The following is an 18,603-nucleotide window of genomic DNA, read 5'->3' as shown; positions in this document are numbered from 1 at the left end:
TTCCTAATTTCAAATAGTCAAGTGTTTTAACTAAATTGTCTATTATCTATCATAGATTTTTTTTTAGAAAAAAACAAATATTTTTTTTCAAAATTAATATTTTGATGTGTTGTATTTTATTTCTTTGAAAATAATAGATTTTTAATAATATTTTCAGTATTTTAACAATATATATTAAAGTTCTTAGTTATAGTTAGAAGGCATTATTTTGTTACTCTTTAGACGCTATATTAGTTTGAACCAATTACTGGTGGAGTGGAAGAAATAAGTGGTATAACTTCTCCTTTGCAATCTAAAACAAATAATAAACATAAGTAAGACATGAATACACACCAAACACACATAAAAGTTATGTCCTTACCAAAAATAATTCTTGAAAAACAATACAGAATTCTGAGTATCTTATCAAAAATACTTCTTGAAAAAACAATACAGATTTTCGAGTATTTTGGAGGTCTCTTTACCAAGTTCTTGAAGCACAAAAAGACACTGTACCCAAGCTTGAAGAGGCTTGCCAAGGTTTTGATTTATATCTTGTACGGTGCTAAAGATCCCTGTATCTGGAGGTGGATTCCGCTTACATCATTTTTTTTTTCCTAACAGCATTGTCAGCGGACTGTTTGCAGACACAAGATCCTTTGGGTTTTGATAGTTTTATAGCTTTGAAGCTTACTCACCCTATCTGGATTGAGCAGACGCTTAGTTGTATTTGCATGAACTGCACGTATTTTGGGCAAAACGTCTTCATGGTTTTGTGTTCAGTGAGAAAACGAGGGAGTCACATCAAATTGATATGCTTTTGTGGAATGTTTTCAATATTCTAAAACTATTTGGACATAATCTTTACATTTCTCTAAATAATATATAAAAGTTTCCATAATTATCTGAGCATAGTTTTATAAGATTTATACTTTTTCTATAAACTCAAATATCTATATTTCTTCACAATAATTTTTTTCACACATCCCATTACACTTATAAAAATTTATTCACACTTATTCAACTTTATTCAATGATTTTTGTAATAGAATTCAAAACTTCAGTTTGAGACCAGTGATTTTTTGGTTTGTTACAATTGGATTGAGATTTCTTACAGTGGCTTTGTGTACAAGTTCTTAAGGTTTATACTTAATGTTGACAATCTTATGCACTGGTTGTTTTGCTGCTACTTGCGAGTAGTGACTTGTTTGTTTAGATGAGCATTGCCTTCTTAACCAAGCCTTACATCATTCTTTGTCTTGTTTTGGTCTCTGCGACTTTCTTTCTCAGCGTCTTCTTTTGTCTCTGAATGTAAGTTATAGTAATGGCTGTGTGTGGTGCCACCTTTATTTCGACAACAAATAGTGCATAAGCAAGCTCAATATCTTGGTTCAAATTCAGCATCAGGCACTAGAAATGATTTATGTATGGTTGGAAGAGACTTAGAAATGTGTAGCAAAAGTTGATATGATCAATAATACAAATGTCTGCAAGTAGTTTCACTTACAAACACACTAATGCTGATGCTCCTCTGTTTCTGAATAATACAATGGTTAACTTAATTTTTGGAATATAATGAGTTGACCAGTGTTTACAAACCTGTGACTACTGTGTTTGCCTATTGATGATGTTCAGGCTTTATCCACAAGATCATCTAGTCTAGCTCTCTTCACCAAATATATTTACATGATTAATCATCTCTCAATGGACATTATTAGATTGCGAAAATTGGATCAACTTCCGAGTTAGAGTAATCCGAATGATGCCACGAGTTGGAACCGCTCCTACGAGCACTCTTAATCCTCTTCCTCATTGACCTCACCCTCTTCGACTTCACCACGTAATAAGTCATCGTCCCAAGAACACCAGCCATGATCACACCCCCAACAACCGTCACAAGCTCCGCCGCCCACTCGTTCTTCCTCCCAACCACTATGTACGACGACGCAAGAAACGCCACCGATGTACACATCGACGCCAACCACATCAGCTTGTTGATCACTTCCACTACCCTCTTCTCGGCCTTTGTCTCTCCTCTCACCAACGTGATCTGGACCACCACGACGGCCAGAGAAGTGAACAACGCGATCGCGTTGAAGACGAAGAAGATCTTGAACGATGCTCTGCCTACAACCACCGCTGATCCGTCGTTGTTGTCTCCTCCAGGCACTGTGAAAATAGCCGCGAAAGCCACGGTTGCGAAGAGGACAGCCACGACGGTTACTGAGTTGGTTGCGTTGTTGATCCCTTCTCTGTGGAGTTTCCTGAGCTCTTTCGAAATGTTGTGAACGTTCTTGTTGGTTCTTTTGGTCTGTTCCAGCTGGATATGAACGTCGTTCTTGATTTGTGTGACGGTGCTTCTCAGCTCGTCCCTTGGCTGGTTCAGCTCGTTTGCCCTGAGAGCTCCACAACGGGCAAGAGACTCTTTTATGTATGAAGATTCTTCTGAGAGTGGAAGACCCTCTGCAATGTCGAGTGCTGTCTTGCGTTCCCGAGTCAAAGTATTGGGGTTGGTATCTGGCAGTGACAGTAACAGTTCCACAATCTGCAAGAACATGATGCCAATATGCTAAATCAAAGATATTGGATTAGAACCCTTCAATAACCATGGTCTAAAATATTTGATTCTTTATTTAACTTTTCTCTTTTATTATATTAAAAAAATCTCAAGTTTTGTATATTTTATGGAAACCTTTTACTAAGTTATATTTTTGTAACTGATTAAAAGTTTCTCTACTAAGTTTTAATAGAGTTCGAATTTTGTGATTACTGTTAAATTTAAAGATAAGGTTAAAATTATGGGTTCTCAAATCTGTTGATTTAATTTGATTATGTATTCACTTGTCCTAATACCCAACAATCCTTACCCATTAAAACCATCTTAATCGAAAAATTTCTCTGCATTTTCAGGGGAGTTCATCTTCTGTTCACCCCAATTTTCTTTGGTACTTACCCCTTTCATATGATGGCGTAAAAATAGTGATCATCTTATTTAGGATGACCTGAAAACACAAAGAAATTATATGTTTTCTGGAAAACATTGTAACAGAGCTTACATAATTAATTCATAAATCACTATCGAGAATTTTGCAATGAGATCCTAGCTAGAATCATAAAAATGAGATTAATGTTCTGAAGAAAAAATGAGAGTTATATATTGTTTTTTTTTCTATATCGTTCTCTCACTTTTTATTTGTTCTTATAAATCTACTTGATTTTCAAACAAAATAATTTATTTGAGTTGCAAAGAAAGAAATATACAATTTTGTTTGAAAAGATTCATGTGCAATTAGATTTTATATTTGATAAACTAAAAGCTATGCTAAACATAAAATACTTGATAGGACAATCCATGATTAAAATTAGGAGAACGAATATTCTGATGAAACATTGATTTCATTTTATATAGATAGAATAGTATAACAAAACATCATTTTATAATACATCATATAATATAAAAATGTTTAATCAAGATAACTCATTCACGTCATCATGAGAAGATGAAGGACTTTCAACTTCAGCAGAACATCTATTCCAAACCTTATTGATTTTGAAAGAAACTTTAGAAGCAAAACGTTTGAGTTGATATAATCAAAACATAAACTTTCTAACCTCCATGTAACATTCTTTTCCCGCTTTTACTACCTTCAGATAACATTCTCGGGAAAAAGGTTTATTTGTAAGAATCTCTTTAAGAACATCTACATTACATTTCACAGTACTGATGTTAGGAGTTTTGAGGCTCCTAAGTCAAATGATAGTATAGTGGAAGTAAGTTTGTCGAACCAGTTCTGAGGGACTCAAAGCAGTGAGAATGCAAGTATTTGCCTAATCTAAGTGCAATCAGTGATTTGAAGATTTCTAAACTAATGATTAAAGCTAAAGCAAAACAATAAAAATGATACTTTTAAGCTATTGGAAATGAGAACTCATGGGTATAGGGATTTAGACCTTGGGTGATCAGGTTTCGAACTAAGGATGACAAATGAATCAATCAAACTACTAACCTTAAGCCTAGACACAATTCTAAGCAAGCTCTATGTCTAAATGAATGCTCATTTGCTAACATGTCTCAAACATCAAATGTCTTTGGTTGAATAACATGCAAGCAATCATTACTAACAAGTCTATTAGCTATCTTAGCATCTTTAACAACAAATCTCTTTGGCAAAGTACACTAAAAGCCTAGGAGAGTTGACTCAGGCATTTCATCAAACACCTTTTGGGTGGGAAATGCCTAGAGATCACCCTTTTGAGTGGCCTACTCAAATGATGCATTATGAATACTCTACTAGCAAGGAACAAGAATGATCTACACTAAAACATCCTAGAACTAGCCTAATCACCCTTAATCTCCCTAACCCATGAATTCAAAAGGTGATTACTCACTAATCCCCATGATTCCTCTTGAACCCATGATGGATTTCAGATGAATCATATAGAGAAATAGAAGAGAAATCACAAGAACAATCACAAATCAAGCCAAAAAGAAATCTTTTTCTTAAGAGAGTTTGTGTTCTTCAATAGATCAAAGATAATCTGCCAAAAGGTGGCTACAACATACTTAAACATTAGGTTTTTCAGAGTAAAAACGTGCATAAGAAATTGCAAAAAGGTCCTTGAAAAATCATAAAATCGTGTAGCAAAAGGGGCTGGAGCGACCTTGGGGGGTCGCTCTGAGAGGTCGCTCCAGACTCCATTTTTGTGTCTCCGGGCGATGAAAATGCGAGCTACTTAGGTGGGTCGCTCTGGTTGGTTGCTCTGGTTGGGAGCTACCTTAGGGGGTCGCTCCAGAAGGTCACTCTGCGGTTCTCGACCAGGATGGATATGCCTCTAGTAAATTGATCATAACTCCTTCATTACATCTCCAAATGACTTGAAACCACTTCCATTAGAAAGCTAACTCAATTTCCTGTGTCTCCACAAAATCTTAGCAACAGAAGATTTCTCTAAGGCCTCCATCCATGCTCATCTTTCACCCCCTTTTTGATCACTTTGCTTCCAAATGTCTCTAAGAACTCCATGTGGTGTTCCAATACCTGATAGAGACATATGTATGCCAAATGCAACCTAAACATGTCTAAATCCTAATCTATATGATGCAAATGCTTATGAATGAATGGTTAAAACAATGCAAATATGCAAGACATCAACTCCCCCACACTAGTCCTTTACTTGTCCACAAGTAAACTTTCAAGAACCAAGGAGAAGAGGTTTGAAGGTGGGGACTCATAACCAAAAGAAACTCTTCTTAGTTCTCAACCTAACAACCTTGCATAATCATACCAAATAGCAAGAGCAAAGATTTCATCCATCTCTAACTTCTCTAAGCCTATCCCAGCTCCTTTGATCTCTACACTCATTAATCATGCATCCACAAACCACAAATCCACATCTCTCTAACATTTATGAAGCAAACTCAATAGACATCTCACAAATGGTCAACTGGTCCAAGTCATTTGGTTTGGTAAGACAAAGGCTTTAATGCAAGTGAAATCAGAGGTGGTTTTACTCTCAAAACACAGTAGCTTTGACATTACACATAATATATCTAAGAAAGGGATCAACTCATGCATACAATGCTCAATCTCCATTGTTCTACCCTTTCCCAAACATACAAGATATTTAATTATTCCTCAATGTCAAACCCAACTCACATCTCTCACCAAAAGATCCCAAGAACATTCTTCACATCAGACTCTTTCTTTTTGAAATCAATAAGGGATTTTTCACAATTTTAAAACAAATCATAGCTCCTAACAACTTTGCTAGCCCCCTTTTTCATTCTTTTTTTTTTTTTTTTTTTTTTTTTTTTTTTTATATTTGGGGGCCAAGACTTTTCACAATAAGAGCTAGATACTTCTCCACTTATCCCATAAAGACTAATCATTTAAGCACAAAGAGTCAAACCTTTCATATTCCCAAATCACAATCACAACACTCACCCCCTTCCTATAGCTAGACAATAGAGTGACTAATCTAGCAAGAATGGAGACTAAGCATTGTCGTTCCCAATACTCTCAACATTATGCACATGTAAAGCTTTCCAAAGAGGCCTCACTCAACAAATAATGATGGTTTAAAAAGGAGGTATGGGTTTTGGGAGTGGAGTACCACTTGAGTTTGTCAAAAAGATTGGTAAAACAGATGGGACAACTCAAGTGTGTATATCCATGACTTAGTACACAAGGGACCATATGCAAGAGACATTAAAACAGGAGCTTGCTTCAAAGAGAGAGTATCAACAGTCAAATGAGTTTCAAGAGGAGCATTCAAGGCGCGAAGTTTACAAGCTTTCTAAAGGGTGCTCAAGCTACTTGTCATGATTACAAAGGTCAACAAATTCAGTACTTAGCATGAGCTCTTTACAAGGTTGAAATCCCCCTAATGCATGAATGCAACCTATATGCTTCTAGACTCAATCCTAAAAATGCAAATGATGCAACTAAATGATTCTTTTTGTGTTTTTCAAATTTTTTTTTTTTCTATGCAAATAAGAATGTAATATGCAATGCATGAGACTCAAAATCATGAAAACAAACATGATCAAATACTTGGTACCTCCCCCACACTTAAATCACACAGTCTCTGTGTGAGTGAGGTACCCAATGGAAATGTGAAATACAAAGAAAAGTGGGATTGTGTGTTACCTTCCGTGGAGCGAGGTATGGGGGTCGCTGCGGCAGGTCGCTCCCAGCTGGAGCGACCTCGTGACGTCGCTGCGAGACCTCGCCCTGACTGCGGTTTCTGTGTTTCCACTCGCGTGTGACGCGAGCGACCTCGGCATCTCGCTTGAGCGACGTCGCTCCCAGCTGGAGCGACCTAAAGGTGTCGCTGCGATGAGATCGCTTTGGTGTCCGACTTTATGCTCAATACCTGCACACAACTTCACTTTCCATTGTTTTATGCAATAAAATGATAATGCAAATACTAATGCAATATATACAAGGATACTCATGGGACTTCCTCCCAAGTGAGCTTGTTTTAAGTCTCTAGCTTGACTTTGCCTCCTTTGGATCAGGCTGGAATAGGTGCAGAGAGTGGAGTTGACACTCCATCTTCCTCAGGTGGTAGCTCATCAAAGTTATCATCAGCAGGAGGAGGATTCATCTCTTCAATGGTGAAGGCTTGTCCAAATACAGTGGGGTCCTCATCTTCTCCTTGATGTCAAAGTGGAGGATGTTCTCCTTGCCCAAATGGAGGTCAATCTTCCCTTCTTTCACATTCACAATAGCTCCTGCTGTAGCTAAGAATGGCCTTCCAAGAATCAATGGGTCTTGAGCCTCCTCACCCATTTCAAGCACCACAAAATCTGTAGGTATCTCATACCTTCCAATCTTCACAGGAAGGTTCTCTAGGATGCCCACAGGGTACTTCACTGAACGATCAGCCAACACCAGAGAGAGTCTACACTTCTTGTATTGAGTGAAGCCAAGCTTCTTTGCCACAGACAAAGGCATCAAGCTGACACTAGCTCCCAAATCGCAGAGACATTTCTCAAATACCATAGGTTCAAGAGCACAAGGGAGTGTGAAGCATCCTGGATCCTCTAGCTTCTCTGGAGCATCTAGCCTCTGAATGATGGCATTGCACTCATGACTCAGAACCATCATGCCCTCCATCTCCTTCTTCTTAGCAGCTACAACATCTTTCAGGAGTTTGCTGTATTGAGGAATCAGCATGAAAGCATCAATGATGGGCATTGTAACCTGAGCTTCACTCATCTGCTTCTCAAACAAAGCCTTGTACTTCTGTAGCAGCTGCTTCTTGAATCTACCAGGGAATGGAAGCTTTGGTTCATAGGGAGGGGGGCAGGAGAGCTCTCACTTGCTGGAGCAGCAGATTCACCATCTTTTGTTGTTTTCTTCTCTTCTCCAACCTTTCCTTTACCCTTGGCTTTCACAATCTTCTCCAAGATCTCAGCATCTGTCTTCTCATCAACAATGACCACTTCATCATCTAGGTTAATGGCCACCTCCTCACCTTGTTTCTCAGCATCCTTGGTGAGGGTTACAGGAGTCAACTGCTTACCACTCCTAAGTGTGACAGCTTTTGCTTCCTTGGGGTTTTGATCTGACTTGCCAGGTAGAGATCCTTGCTGGCGGTTCTGGTGGGAGCTCATGGAAGCAAACTGATTCTCCAAATTCTTGACAGAAGAAGCAAGGTGGGAGAATTTGTTGTTGAGCTCATTGTAGCTCCCATCAATCTTGGAGTGAAGGTTCTTCAGCTCATAGCCCACATGCTTCTCACTTCTAGTCTGAGACTCCAAGATCTGTTTCAGTAAGGCATCAGTGCTGCTCTGTTGAGGGGCAGAGGAGCTAGGAGAGGAGTTTTGCTGAGGCTGATAGTTGCTCTGCTGGTTGTTTCGAGGCTGATAACCACTCTGCTGGTTGTTTGAATAGGGCTTCTGTTGGTAGTTGTTGTACTGAAAGTTGGGTTCCTTCTTGTACCAGCTACCATTACTGTTGATGAAACACAATTCTTCTTGCCCTTCCAAACCATCAACCTCATTGACAGGAGGAGGTATCTCCTGGCTTGGGTTGCCAACAAAGTTCACCTGCGCTTGTGTGGCCTTATCAGCAATGAGTTTGTCAATCTTCTCCTGAAGAGCCTTTATCTCATTCCTTGTTTGATTGTCATCACCTCTGCTGCTTCTGTCATGGTCTCCACTGTAGACTGCATCACTCTTAACCATGTTGTCAACCAGAGCCTCTGCCTCTTCCTCAGTTCTCCCCAAAAAGAACCCATTGCTAGCTGTATCCAGTCTGGCTCTGTACTTAGGAAGAGCACCTCTGTAGAATGTGCTCAGCAAGCTCTCCTTAGAGAATCCATGGTGTGGGCACTGAGCTTGGTAACCATTGAATCTCTCCCAAGCTTCACTGAATCCTTCCAAGTTCTTCTGTTGGAAGCTGGAGATCTCATTCCTCAACTTAGCAGTTCTTGAGGTGGAGAAGAACTTCTCCAAGAATGCCCTCTTGCAGTCTTCCCAAGTGGTGATAGAGTCACTTGGTAGAGACTTCTCCCATTGACGTGCCTTATCCCCCAAAGAGAAAGGGAATAGCTTGAGCTTTAAGACATCCTCTGATACACCATTAGTCTTTGACATACCACAGTAGCTGTCAAACTTATCCAAGTGATCAAATGGGTCCTCCACAGCCAGACCATGATACTTGTTGTTCTCTATGCAGTTTAGCAGTCCTGACTTGATCTCAAAGTTGTTAGCAGCCACAGCTGGTGCTCGAATTCCAAGTCTAGGACCATGGATGTTGGGGCGGTCATAAGTGCCAATGGGGCGAGCTGGTCGCTGTTGAGGTCCATTGGGGTTCTGAGGATTTTGTTGTTCTTCCATTGCAGCTTCCAGTGGCTGCAGTTGAGCCTGTTGCTCTTCTTGTCTTCTCTTTCTAGTACACTCTCTCTCTAAAGCTCTGATGTCTGTGGCTCTTGGAACAAGGTTTGATGTACCCTTGCTCCTCAAGTTCATACACCTGAAAATCACAAAGAGTGAAGAAGAGAATCAGTAACTTACAAAAATAAAAATGACTTAGTCTCAAGCAAATGACTAAATCTCAATGTTCAAATCAAACTCAGAATTTGGCAACGGCGCCAATTTGATGTTAGGAGTTTTGAGGCTCCTAAGTCAAATGATAGTATAGTGGAAGTAAGTTTGTCGAACCAGTTCTGAGGGACTCAAAGCAGTGAGAATGCAAGTATTTGCCTAATCTAAGTGCAATCAGTGATTTGAAGATTTCTAAACTAATGATTAAAGCTAAAGCAAAGCAATAAAAATGATACTTTTAAGCTATTGGAAAGGAGAACTCATGGGTATAGGGATTTAGACCTTGGGTGATCAGGTTTCGAACTAAGGATGACAAATGAATCAATCAAACTACTAACCTTAAGCCTAGACACAATTCTAAGCAAGCTCTATGTCTAGATGAATGCTCATTTGCTAACATGTCTCAAACATCAAATGTCTTTGGTTGAATAACATGCAAGCAATCATTACTAACAAGTCTATTAGCTATCTTAGCATCTTTAACAACAAATCTCTTTGGCAAAGTACACTAAAAGCCTAGGAGAGTTGACTCAGGCATTTCATCAAACACCTTTTGGGTGGGAAATGCCTAGAGATCACCCTTTGAGTGGCCTACTCAAATGATGCATTATGAATACTCTACTAGCAAGGAACAAGAATGATCTACACTAAAACATCCTAGAACTAGCCTAATCACCCTTAATCTCCCTAACCCATGAATTCAAAAGGTGATTACTCACTAATCCCCATGATTCCTCTTGAACCCATGATGGATTTCAGATGAATCATATAGAGAAATAGAAGAGAAATCACAAGAACAATCACAAATCAAGCCAAAAAGAAATCTTTTTCTTAAGAGAGTTTGTGTTCTTCAATAGATCAAAGATAATCTGCCAAAAGGTGGCTACAACATACTTAAACATTAGGTTTTTCAGAGTAAAAACGTGCATAAGAAATTGCAAAAAGGTCCTTGAAAAATCATAAAATCGTGTAGCAAAAGGGGCTGGAGCGACCTTGGGGGGTCGCTCTGAGAGGTCGCTCCAGACTCCATTTTTGTGTCTCCGGGCGATGAAAATGCGAGCTACTTAGGTGGGTCGCTCTGGTTGGTCGCTCTGGTTGGGAGCTACCTTAGGGGGTCGCTCCAGAAGGTCACTCTGCGGTTCTCGACCAGGATGGATATGCCTCTAGTAAATTGATCATAACTCCTTCATTACATCTCCAAATGACTTGAAACCACTTCCATTAGAAAGCTAACTCAATTTCCTGTGTCTCCACAAAATCTTAGAAACAGAAGATTTCTCTAAGGCCTCCATCCATGCTCATCTTTCACCCCCTTTTTGATCACTTTGCTTCCAAATGTCTCTAAGAACTCCATGTGGTGTTCCAATACCTGATAGAGACATATGTATGCCAAATGCAACCTAAACATGTCTAAATCCTAATCTATATAATGCAAATGCTTATGAATGAATGGTTAAAACAATGCAAATATGCAAGACATCAAGTACCATTGGGCCCCATATTTTTCCCGCAAGATTCGAGATATGCTTGGTATTTTGGTGGGAGGTTCTCTAGCATATAAGTGTTGTAGTCTTGCGAAGCCGGTGATATTGCATCTAATGTATCAAACTCGTGGCCGGGATGGACCAACTGTTCATCATCAACATCTTTCTGTCCCAAACTTGGATACACAGATGATACCAAAGTGGTAATAATGAAAAATGCCATGAAAATTGTCTTAGTCTCCATTATGTATGATTAACTTTTAACTTCTGCTTTGGATATTTTTTTTCCTATTACCATGATTTATAAGTGTATCTATATATAGCAATCAAGTGATTTTGAATGTTATTGATTTGTATTAATTAATAAAATAACATTTTTAGTTGTTTTGCAATGACATAATTTCTTTATTAATTTAGTTAGCTCTAAGAGTAACATTTTCAAATTGATATATATGTTTTGGCATCGATTGTAAATTAAATACTCACTATGTTTCATGTATTTTTGCATACAAATTAAGAAAATTAGTAATTTTGGTTTTAAACTTACTAAATATAATTTCTTATTTGAATTTATCAACTAATGAACTAAAAAGAACAAATTGAAAGTTAGTTTAAATATGTATGAAAAATGTATTAAAATATTTATAATAAAAACATTTTTAAAAAAATACATTTAATATCAAATGTATGGAGTAATATTTCACTTAAGTAAAAAAAATGGTAACTCATGGAAACTTTTGATATATGTTTCTTGAAATAATTACATAGTCTAGATATAGTGATGATCATATCGACTTTGCAAAACCAAATAAAATTTGTAGACGAAGTATATATATTTTTGAAAAGAATTGTAAAGAGCTTTGTATACTCTTGTCTGATAGATCTTTATGATTAAGTACTACATAAATCTTTAACAAGCAAGCAAGCAAGAAGAAGAAGAAGAAGAAGAAGAAAGAACATGAACAAGGATGACTGTGGATATATAATTTGAAAGCCGTTTGAGATAAATACCAAGAACATAGACAATCATGAAATATTTTCTCTTGATTATTCTTCTGAATTTATGTTTATATGAGTTCTTACTCGTTATATTTGAATAAAATCTTCTAAATTTTTGAACACAGTGTTATTTTTTCATATAGAGTATTAGGCCATTAAGCATAAGCATATTGTCCCTTTGATCAAGTAATTGTCCCTCTGATCAGTCTTCTCATGAGAATCTATATTTTGATCCTATGAACACAATGATTTGATTTCATTCTATATTGGGATTATTAGAAAAGAAGAGATGATATATACCTTGAAAAAACAAATAAGTTATATGTTTTGTGAAAACAGTGAAAAGAGCTTTAGATAATTAATTCACAAATCGTTATAAGGAATTTTCATATTAAGTCATAGCTAGGATCATAAAAATGAGATTAACATTTTTGTTTCACGAAAAATGAAAGTTACATATTTTTTCCTATATCATTCTCTCACTTTTTATTTATTTTCATAAATTTATTTTATTTTCAAACACCATCATATATTCGAGTTACAAAGAAATAAATATACAATTCTGTTTAACAAAAATCATGTGCAATTATGTTTTATATTTGATAAACTACAAAACAATGCTAAACAAACACTAGTTAGAACAACCCAATATATGCATTAGAGTGTTTTATACAACATTAGAATAAGGAACCCGAATAAGCTGATGAAAAATTGATCTTGTTTATATAGTTAGAATAGATAATAAACCATTATTTCATAATACGTCATATAATATAACAAAAGATTCAATCAAAGAAACTAAATCGTGCCATCAACAGATGATGAAGGACTTTCAATTTCAGCAGAACATCTGTTCCAAATCTCATTAATTTTGAAAGAAACTTGAGAAGCAAAACGTTTGAGTTGATAAAATCGAAACATCAACTTATTAATCTCCATGTGGCATTTTTTTCCAGCTCTTACTACCTCCAGACAACACTCTCTTGAAACATGTTCATTCGTAAGAATTTCTTTAAGAACATTATCACCACATTTCTCAATACCAATGTACCCCATCTTACCCATGCATGTTTCTATATATGCTTTGTATTTTGGTGGGAGGTTCTCTAGAATATAATTATTGTAATTTTCCGAAGCCGGCGATATCGCATCCAATCTATCAAACTCGCGAGCAGGATTGACCAGTGGTTCATCTTCAACATCTTCTTGACCCAAATTTGGATACGCATATGACACTAAAGTGGTGATTATGAAAAATGCCTTGAAAATTGTCTTAGACTCCATTCTGTATGATTACTTTTTAACTTCTTCTTTGAATTGTTTTGCTTTTTCATGTTACCATGATTTATAAGTGTATATATTTATAGTAATCAAGTGGTTTTGAATGTTATTGTTTTGTATTAATTAATAAAATAACATTTTTAGTTGTTTTGCAACAACATAATTTCTTTATTAATTTAGTTAACTCTATGAGTAACATTTTCAAATTGATTTTTATGTTTCAGGCATTGAATATTCACTATGTTTCATGTATTTTTGCATACAAATTAAGAAAATTAGTAATTTTGGTTTTAAACTTGCTAAATATTTTTTTTTTGAATTTATCAACCAATGGACTAAAAAGAACAAATTTAAAGTTAGTTTAAATATGTATGAAAAATGTATAAAGACATTTATATAAAAGCGTTTTTTAAATATTACATTTAATATCAAGCGGTGGGAGTAATATTTCACTTAAGTAAAAAAATGGTAACTAATGGAAACTTGAATATATGTTTCTAAATTATTGAACACAATGTTCTTTTCATAATATATTTTTCTTAATAACATAAGCTATTATCATTTTTTCTAATATATTGTTATTCATATTTCCAAACAACATTATATTCATTTTATACTATTATTCATGTTTCCAAACAATTTTCAAAGATACTTGAGTTTTAATAATATAGATACACATTAACCAATATTCTAGGAGGTAACTAGGCGCTTAATAGAGGACTAGCGACTATACAAATTATTCGGAACCTATACGAGGCCTAGACGTTAACAAATTGTTGATTTATTTTATATATATTATATATTTATATGACATATTTTAGTATTTAAGTTTAATTATAAAATAATTGTGATAAATTATCAAAATAAATGTGCAAACCAAAAGAAATTAGACAAAAATTTAGATTTGTAATAACATTATTGCTTATTTTAACATATTTTGACTAGTTTATATCGATTTAAATCGATTTAACCAATTTATAACAATTTAAGCCTATTTGAGTCATATAAATGAGCATAAAATTGAATTGGAATCAAATACTATGCAAGAGTTAGGTTGTATAGGTTACAAGAGTAAAATTGGAATCAAAATTATTTTCTATTTATGAGGGATTATTCTCTAACTATGGTCACCTTTAGACCTATGGGAGCCAATTTTCTCTTGATTTAATGCATGACAGGATGTATACCTCAAGGATAACAGTAACACATATATTAATGGGCCGAGGCCAAGCCCTAAACGATTAAGTCAGTAGGAGCGTCTCTCTGTGCATTGATAATTTTATTTCTACACCTTTCTTCTTTCTGGGAATCGAAGAAGAAGTAAGACATGTTCAAGAACACGTTTCAGTCTGGCTTCCTCTCTATTCTTTACAGTCTAGGGTACGTTTCAGTGTGATTCCTAAGACTCTTTCGATATATTCTCTAAAACCATTGATTGTGTTGAGACATATGTTTTTATTTTTATTTTTGCAGAAGTAAGCCTCTTCAGATATGGGACAAAGAAGGTGACCGATTGATTTAATATACCTTTATCTTCTAATTTTTCTAGAGATTTCAATCAAATTTAGTGTTTTAGCTAAGCATCTATAATGTTTTTCTTTTTGATTCATAGTTGAAGATGGACATGTGAAGCGTTGCCGTGATGATGACATACAATCCAATGTGCTTGAAGTAGTTGGATCAAACATTCAGTCTACGTACATTACATGTCCTGCTGATCTGTCTGCAACTCGTGGTATCAAGCTTCCTTTTTGGGTATTGGTAGTGAAGAACATGAAGAATTATTTCTCCTTCGAGATTCAGATTCTTGATGATAAGGATGTTCGTAGGCGTTTCCAAGCTTCTAACTTTCAAGTAAGTTTTTCTTCCCTCTTGTTTCTTTCAGTCTCTGAATCCGCTTATGCAGTTAATTGATGTCTTTGTGTTGAATTATTATGTTTGTTTTGTAGTCTGTGACTAGAGTGAAGCCATATATTTGTACAATGCCTTTGAAGATGGATGAGGGATGAAATCAGATACAGTTGAATTTACCTGATCTTACTAGGAGGGCTGATGGGACTAACTACGCCGAGACTTTGCGAGATCAGGTTCATGCTAACTGCCGTCTCAGGAGGATATATTTTGCTGACCGTCTCTACTCAGATGAAGAGCTTCCTCTGGAGTTCAAGCTCTACCTCCCAGTGCAGGTTTAAATCTCATAGTTTACTTACTACTGTCGTTTTCTTGCATGATTCGTTTTACTTGATCTACTCTTTTTGTTTGACTGCAGAAAGCATGAGTGTTTATGCCATTGTCGGATAAACCTAGATAGAACATCTATGTTAGGTGTGAGAGTTCATGGCTTGTAGCATCCATGGTATGTGGAATTTGCCACACCGAGCGCAGCTTGACTTGATAACTTAAAGTTGTTATGTCTTTATGAAAAAGGATCATGTATGCTTTAGATTTTCACATGAATATTGTACATGATCTTCAGTCAATGCAGACAAGGAAAATTGCAAATGTTTAACTGATGCGAAACTTCATGTTGTTTACAACTTATGCGGCACTAATGTCATCAAACCAAGAACACTACATTTCCCTTTATTACAAACAATAGGTAAATAGATGTTCATGCATATTTAAACTATTTTTTTCAATTGATTCTTATTTTTAGTTCATTTGTAAATAAATTCAAACAAAATATTATATTTAATAAGGATAAAACCAAAATTATTAATTTTCTTAATTGTATGCAAAATTTTAAAGACACATGAAGCATAGTGAGTATTAGTTAACAATCAATGCATAAAACATAGAAAATCAATTTAAATGTTACTCTTCGAGCTGAATAAATTAATAAAGAAATTATGTTGTTTCAAAACAACTAAAAATAAGTTATTTTATTAATTAATACAAAACACCATCAGTAACATTCAAAATCACTTTATTACTATATATATATATATATATATATATATATACAAATCATGATAATAGGATAAAAACAAAACAATTCAAGGAAGAATTAAAAGGTAATCATACAGGATGGAGACTAAAACAATCTTTTTGGTGTTTTTCATAATTACCACTTTGGTATCATATGCGTATCCAAATTTGGATCAAGAAAAATGTTGACGATAAACCACTGATCAATTCCAGTCCCGTGTTTGATTTAGTGGATGCCACATCGCCGGCTTCGCATCCAAATTTGGGACAAGAAAATGTTGAGGATAAACCACTGATCAATCCCAGTCACATTTTTGATTTAGTGGATGCGACATCGCGGGTTTCACAAGATTACAATGATCATATGCTAGAGAATCTTCCACCAAAATACCAAATGTATCTCCAAACATGCATGGACAAGATGGAGCCCATTGGGAAATGTGGTCTAGATGTTCTTAAAGAGATTCTTACGAATGAACATGTTCCAAGAAAGTGTTGTAAGAAGATATTAAGGGCTGGAAAAAAATGCTACATGGAGATTCAAAAGATTATGTTTCGATTATATCAACTGAAACGCTTTGCTTCTCGAGTTTCTTTTAGAATTAACCATGTTTGGGATAGATGTTCTAAAGTAGTTGAAAATCCTTCATTATCTCACCATGAGGCGATTGAGTTATCTTGATTGAACATTTTCATAATATATGATGTATTAAAAAATAATGGTTTGTTATATTATTATATCTATATAGAATCAAATCAAATTTTCATCGGCCAATTCGTTCTTCTTAACTCTAATTCGTTGTTCTTAAATCTAATGCAGTTAAACATAATTGCACATGAATCTTATTAAACAAAATTGTATATTTTTTCTTTGTAACTCGAATAAATTATATTGTTTGATAACCTAGCAAAAAGAATTTAAAAAGTTAGAAAACTATATATGGAAGGAAAAAAAGGTAACTCCCATTATATGAAAAGAACATCATGTTTCAACAACTCTTAAGCATCTATACAACTATGAACTCATATAAACATAAACATCTATTGGTATGTGTAGTGAAAGGTACATGAACTCCCCTGAAACTACATATAAATGTTTTTGTTGGCCATATAGATATGAAGAAGAAGAAGAAGCAGAGTCCGAGAGATCAAAGTCTTTCTACAGTGCTTCTTCAATTGATGATTTCGAACAGATGGATGATATATTCTTTAAAGCCTATTTATTATTTTTTTCATCATCTTATTCATTAATTAAGTATCTTTATCATCTGAAATTTGAATAGGCTTATGTCTTCTCTTTCTATGTGCTTTCCAGTTTTTACTGAAGAAGTTTGATTCTAGATGATGTTCCAGGTAACAATGAAGAAGTGCGTCGTGCTTCAAGCAGAAATAACAGTGTTGATTCTTCGCCTATGTATGATGGCAGTGAAGTTCACATGTTCCATTGTCATGACATGCCTTAAAGGTGAGAGATTGGTCGTCAGAGTTAGCTTTTTACATCATGGAGCTGATCTATGATTGTTTCATGTTACTTTTGGAGATTATGAATGTCAGAGCCTAAACTTATTAACTAATGAACTCAAAATAAGAGAAAATTAAAAATTTATTTTGAATATGTAAGAAAAATGTTTAACGGCATTTATAATAAAGACCATTGAAGAAAACAAATTACATTCAATGTAAAACGTTGGAAATAATATTTCACTTAAGTAAAAAATGTAACTAATGGAAACTTGGATCTATGTTTATTGAAATAATTACATGGTCTAAATATAGTGATAATTTCTTGAAACAAAAGAAAATTTGTAGATGATGTATATATGATTTTTGCAAAAAATTGTAAAGAGCTTTGTTAGTCTTGTCTAATAGATCTTTATGATTAAGTACTACATAATTTTTTTAACAAGCAAGCAAGAAGACGAATAAGCTAAATAAAGTAGCGGTCATGGTCTACTGAAGACTAGAAGGAGGTTCATAAAAAGAAGGCCACTACTAACAATCCCCTGGTTTGAACTTAGGTTGTTACCATACAAACCCAAACATTTAAACCACTAAACTAAAGGACTTTTTGTAAATAAATGGACAAAATTAATAGATATTACTGGAGGCCGCAAGACCTTGCTTCTAAAGCATCCTATCATAGCTGGCATGGCTAAAACATGAATAAGGATGACTGTAGATATATAACTTGAAACACCGTTTGAGAAAAATACCAAGAACATAGAAAATCATGAAATCTTTTCTCTTGGTTTGTTGATCCCTCTTAGTTTATGTTTATCTGAGTTCTTACTGGTTATATTTGAATAAAAGCTTCTGAATTGTTGAAATATGATACTTTTTCGTATAGAGCATTAAGCCATTAAGCATAATCATATT

The 18,603-nt window shown here is 35.2% G+C and overlaps 2 protein-coding genes, 1 non-coding gene and 2 pseudogenes across 3 annotated transcripts; 3 read left to right on the top strand and 2 right to left on the bottom strand.

Moving 5' to 3' along the window:
* Positions 1 to 1,526: 1,526 nt before the first annotated feature.
* LOC108807583 (ankyrin repeat-containing protein ITN1-like) lies at positions 1,527 to 2,536 on the bottom strand. Its single transcript, XM_018579854.2, has one exon. The coding sequence runs from the start codon at positions 2,534 to 2,536 to the stop codon at positions 1,694 to 1,696; it is 843 nt and encodes a 280-aa protein (XP_018435356.1). The 3' UTR covers positions 1,527 to 1,693.
* Positions 2,537 to 8,804: 6,268 nt separating this feature from the next.
* On the top strand, positions 8,805 to 8,911 carry LOC130497193 (small nucleolar RNA R71). Its single transcript, XR_008936204.1, has one exon. It is a non-coding gene; the product is annotated as a small nucleolar RNA R71 (small nucleolar RNA).
* A 3,905-nt stretch (positions 8,912 to 12,816) lies between these two features.
* Positions 12,817 to 13,302, bottom strand: LOC130496655 (protein DOWN-REGULATED IN DIF1 11-like). The gene has a single exon (XM_056988920.1). The coding sequence runs from the start codon at positions 13,300 to 13,302 to the stop codon at positions 12,817 to 12,819; it is 486 nt and encodes a 161-aa protein (XP_056844900.1).
* A 1,324-nt stretch (positions 13,303 to 14,626) lies between these two features.
* Positions 14,627 to 15,577, top strand: LOC108807582 (uncharacterized; annotated as a pseudogene).
* Positions 15,578 to 16,326: 749 nt separating this feature from the next.
* On the top strand, positions 16,327 to 16,909 carry LOC130496771 (protein DOWN-REGULATED IN DIF1 11-like; annotated as a pseudogene).
* Positions 16,910 to 18,603: the final 1,694 nt, after the last annotated feature.

The sequence above is a fragment of the Raphanus sativus genome, chromosome 6 (assembly GCF_000801105.2).
Source record: "Raphanus sativus cultivar WK10039 chromosome 6, ASM80110v3, whole genome shotgun sequence".
Lineage (NCBI taxonomy): Eukaryota > Viridiplantae > Streptophyta > Magnoliopsida > Brassicales > Brassicaceae > Raphanus > Raphanus sativus.
The sequence above is the reverse complement of the archived record's forward strand: the minus strand, read 5'-3'. Positions and strand labels throughout refer to the sequence as shown.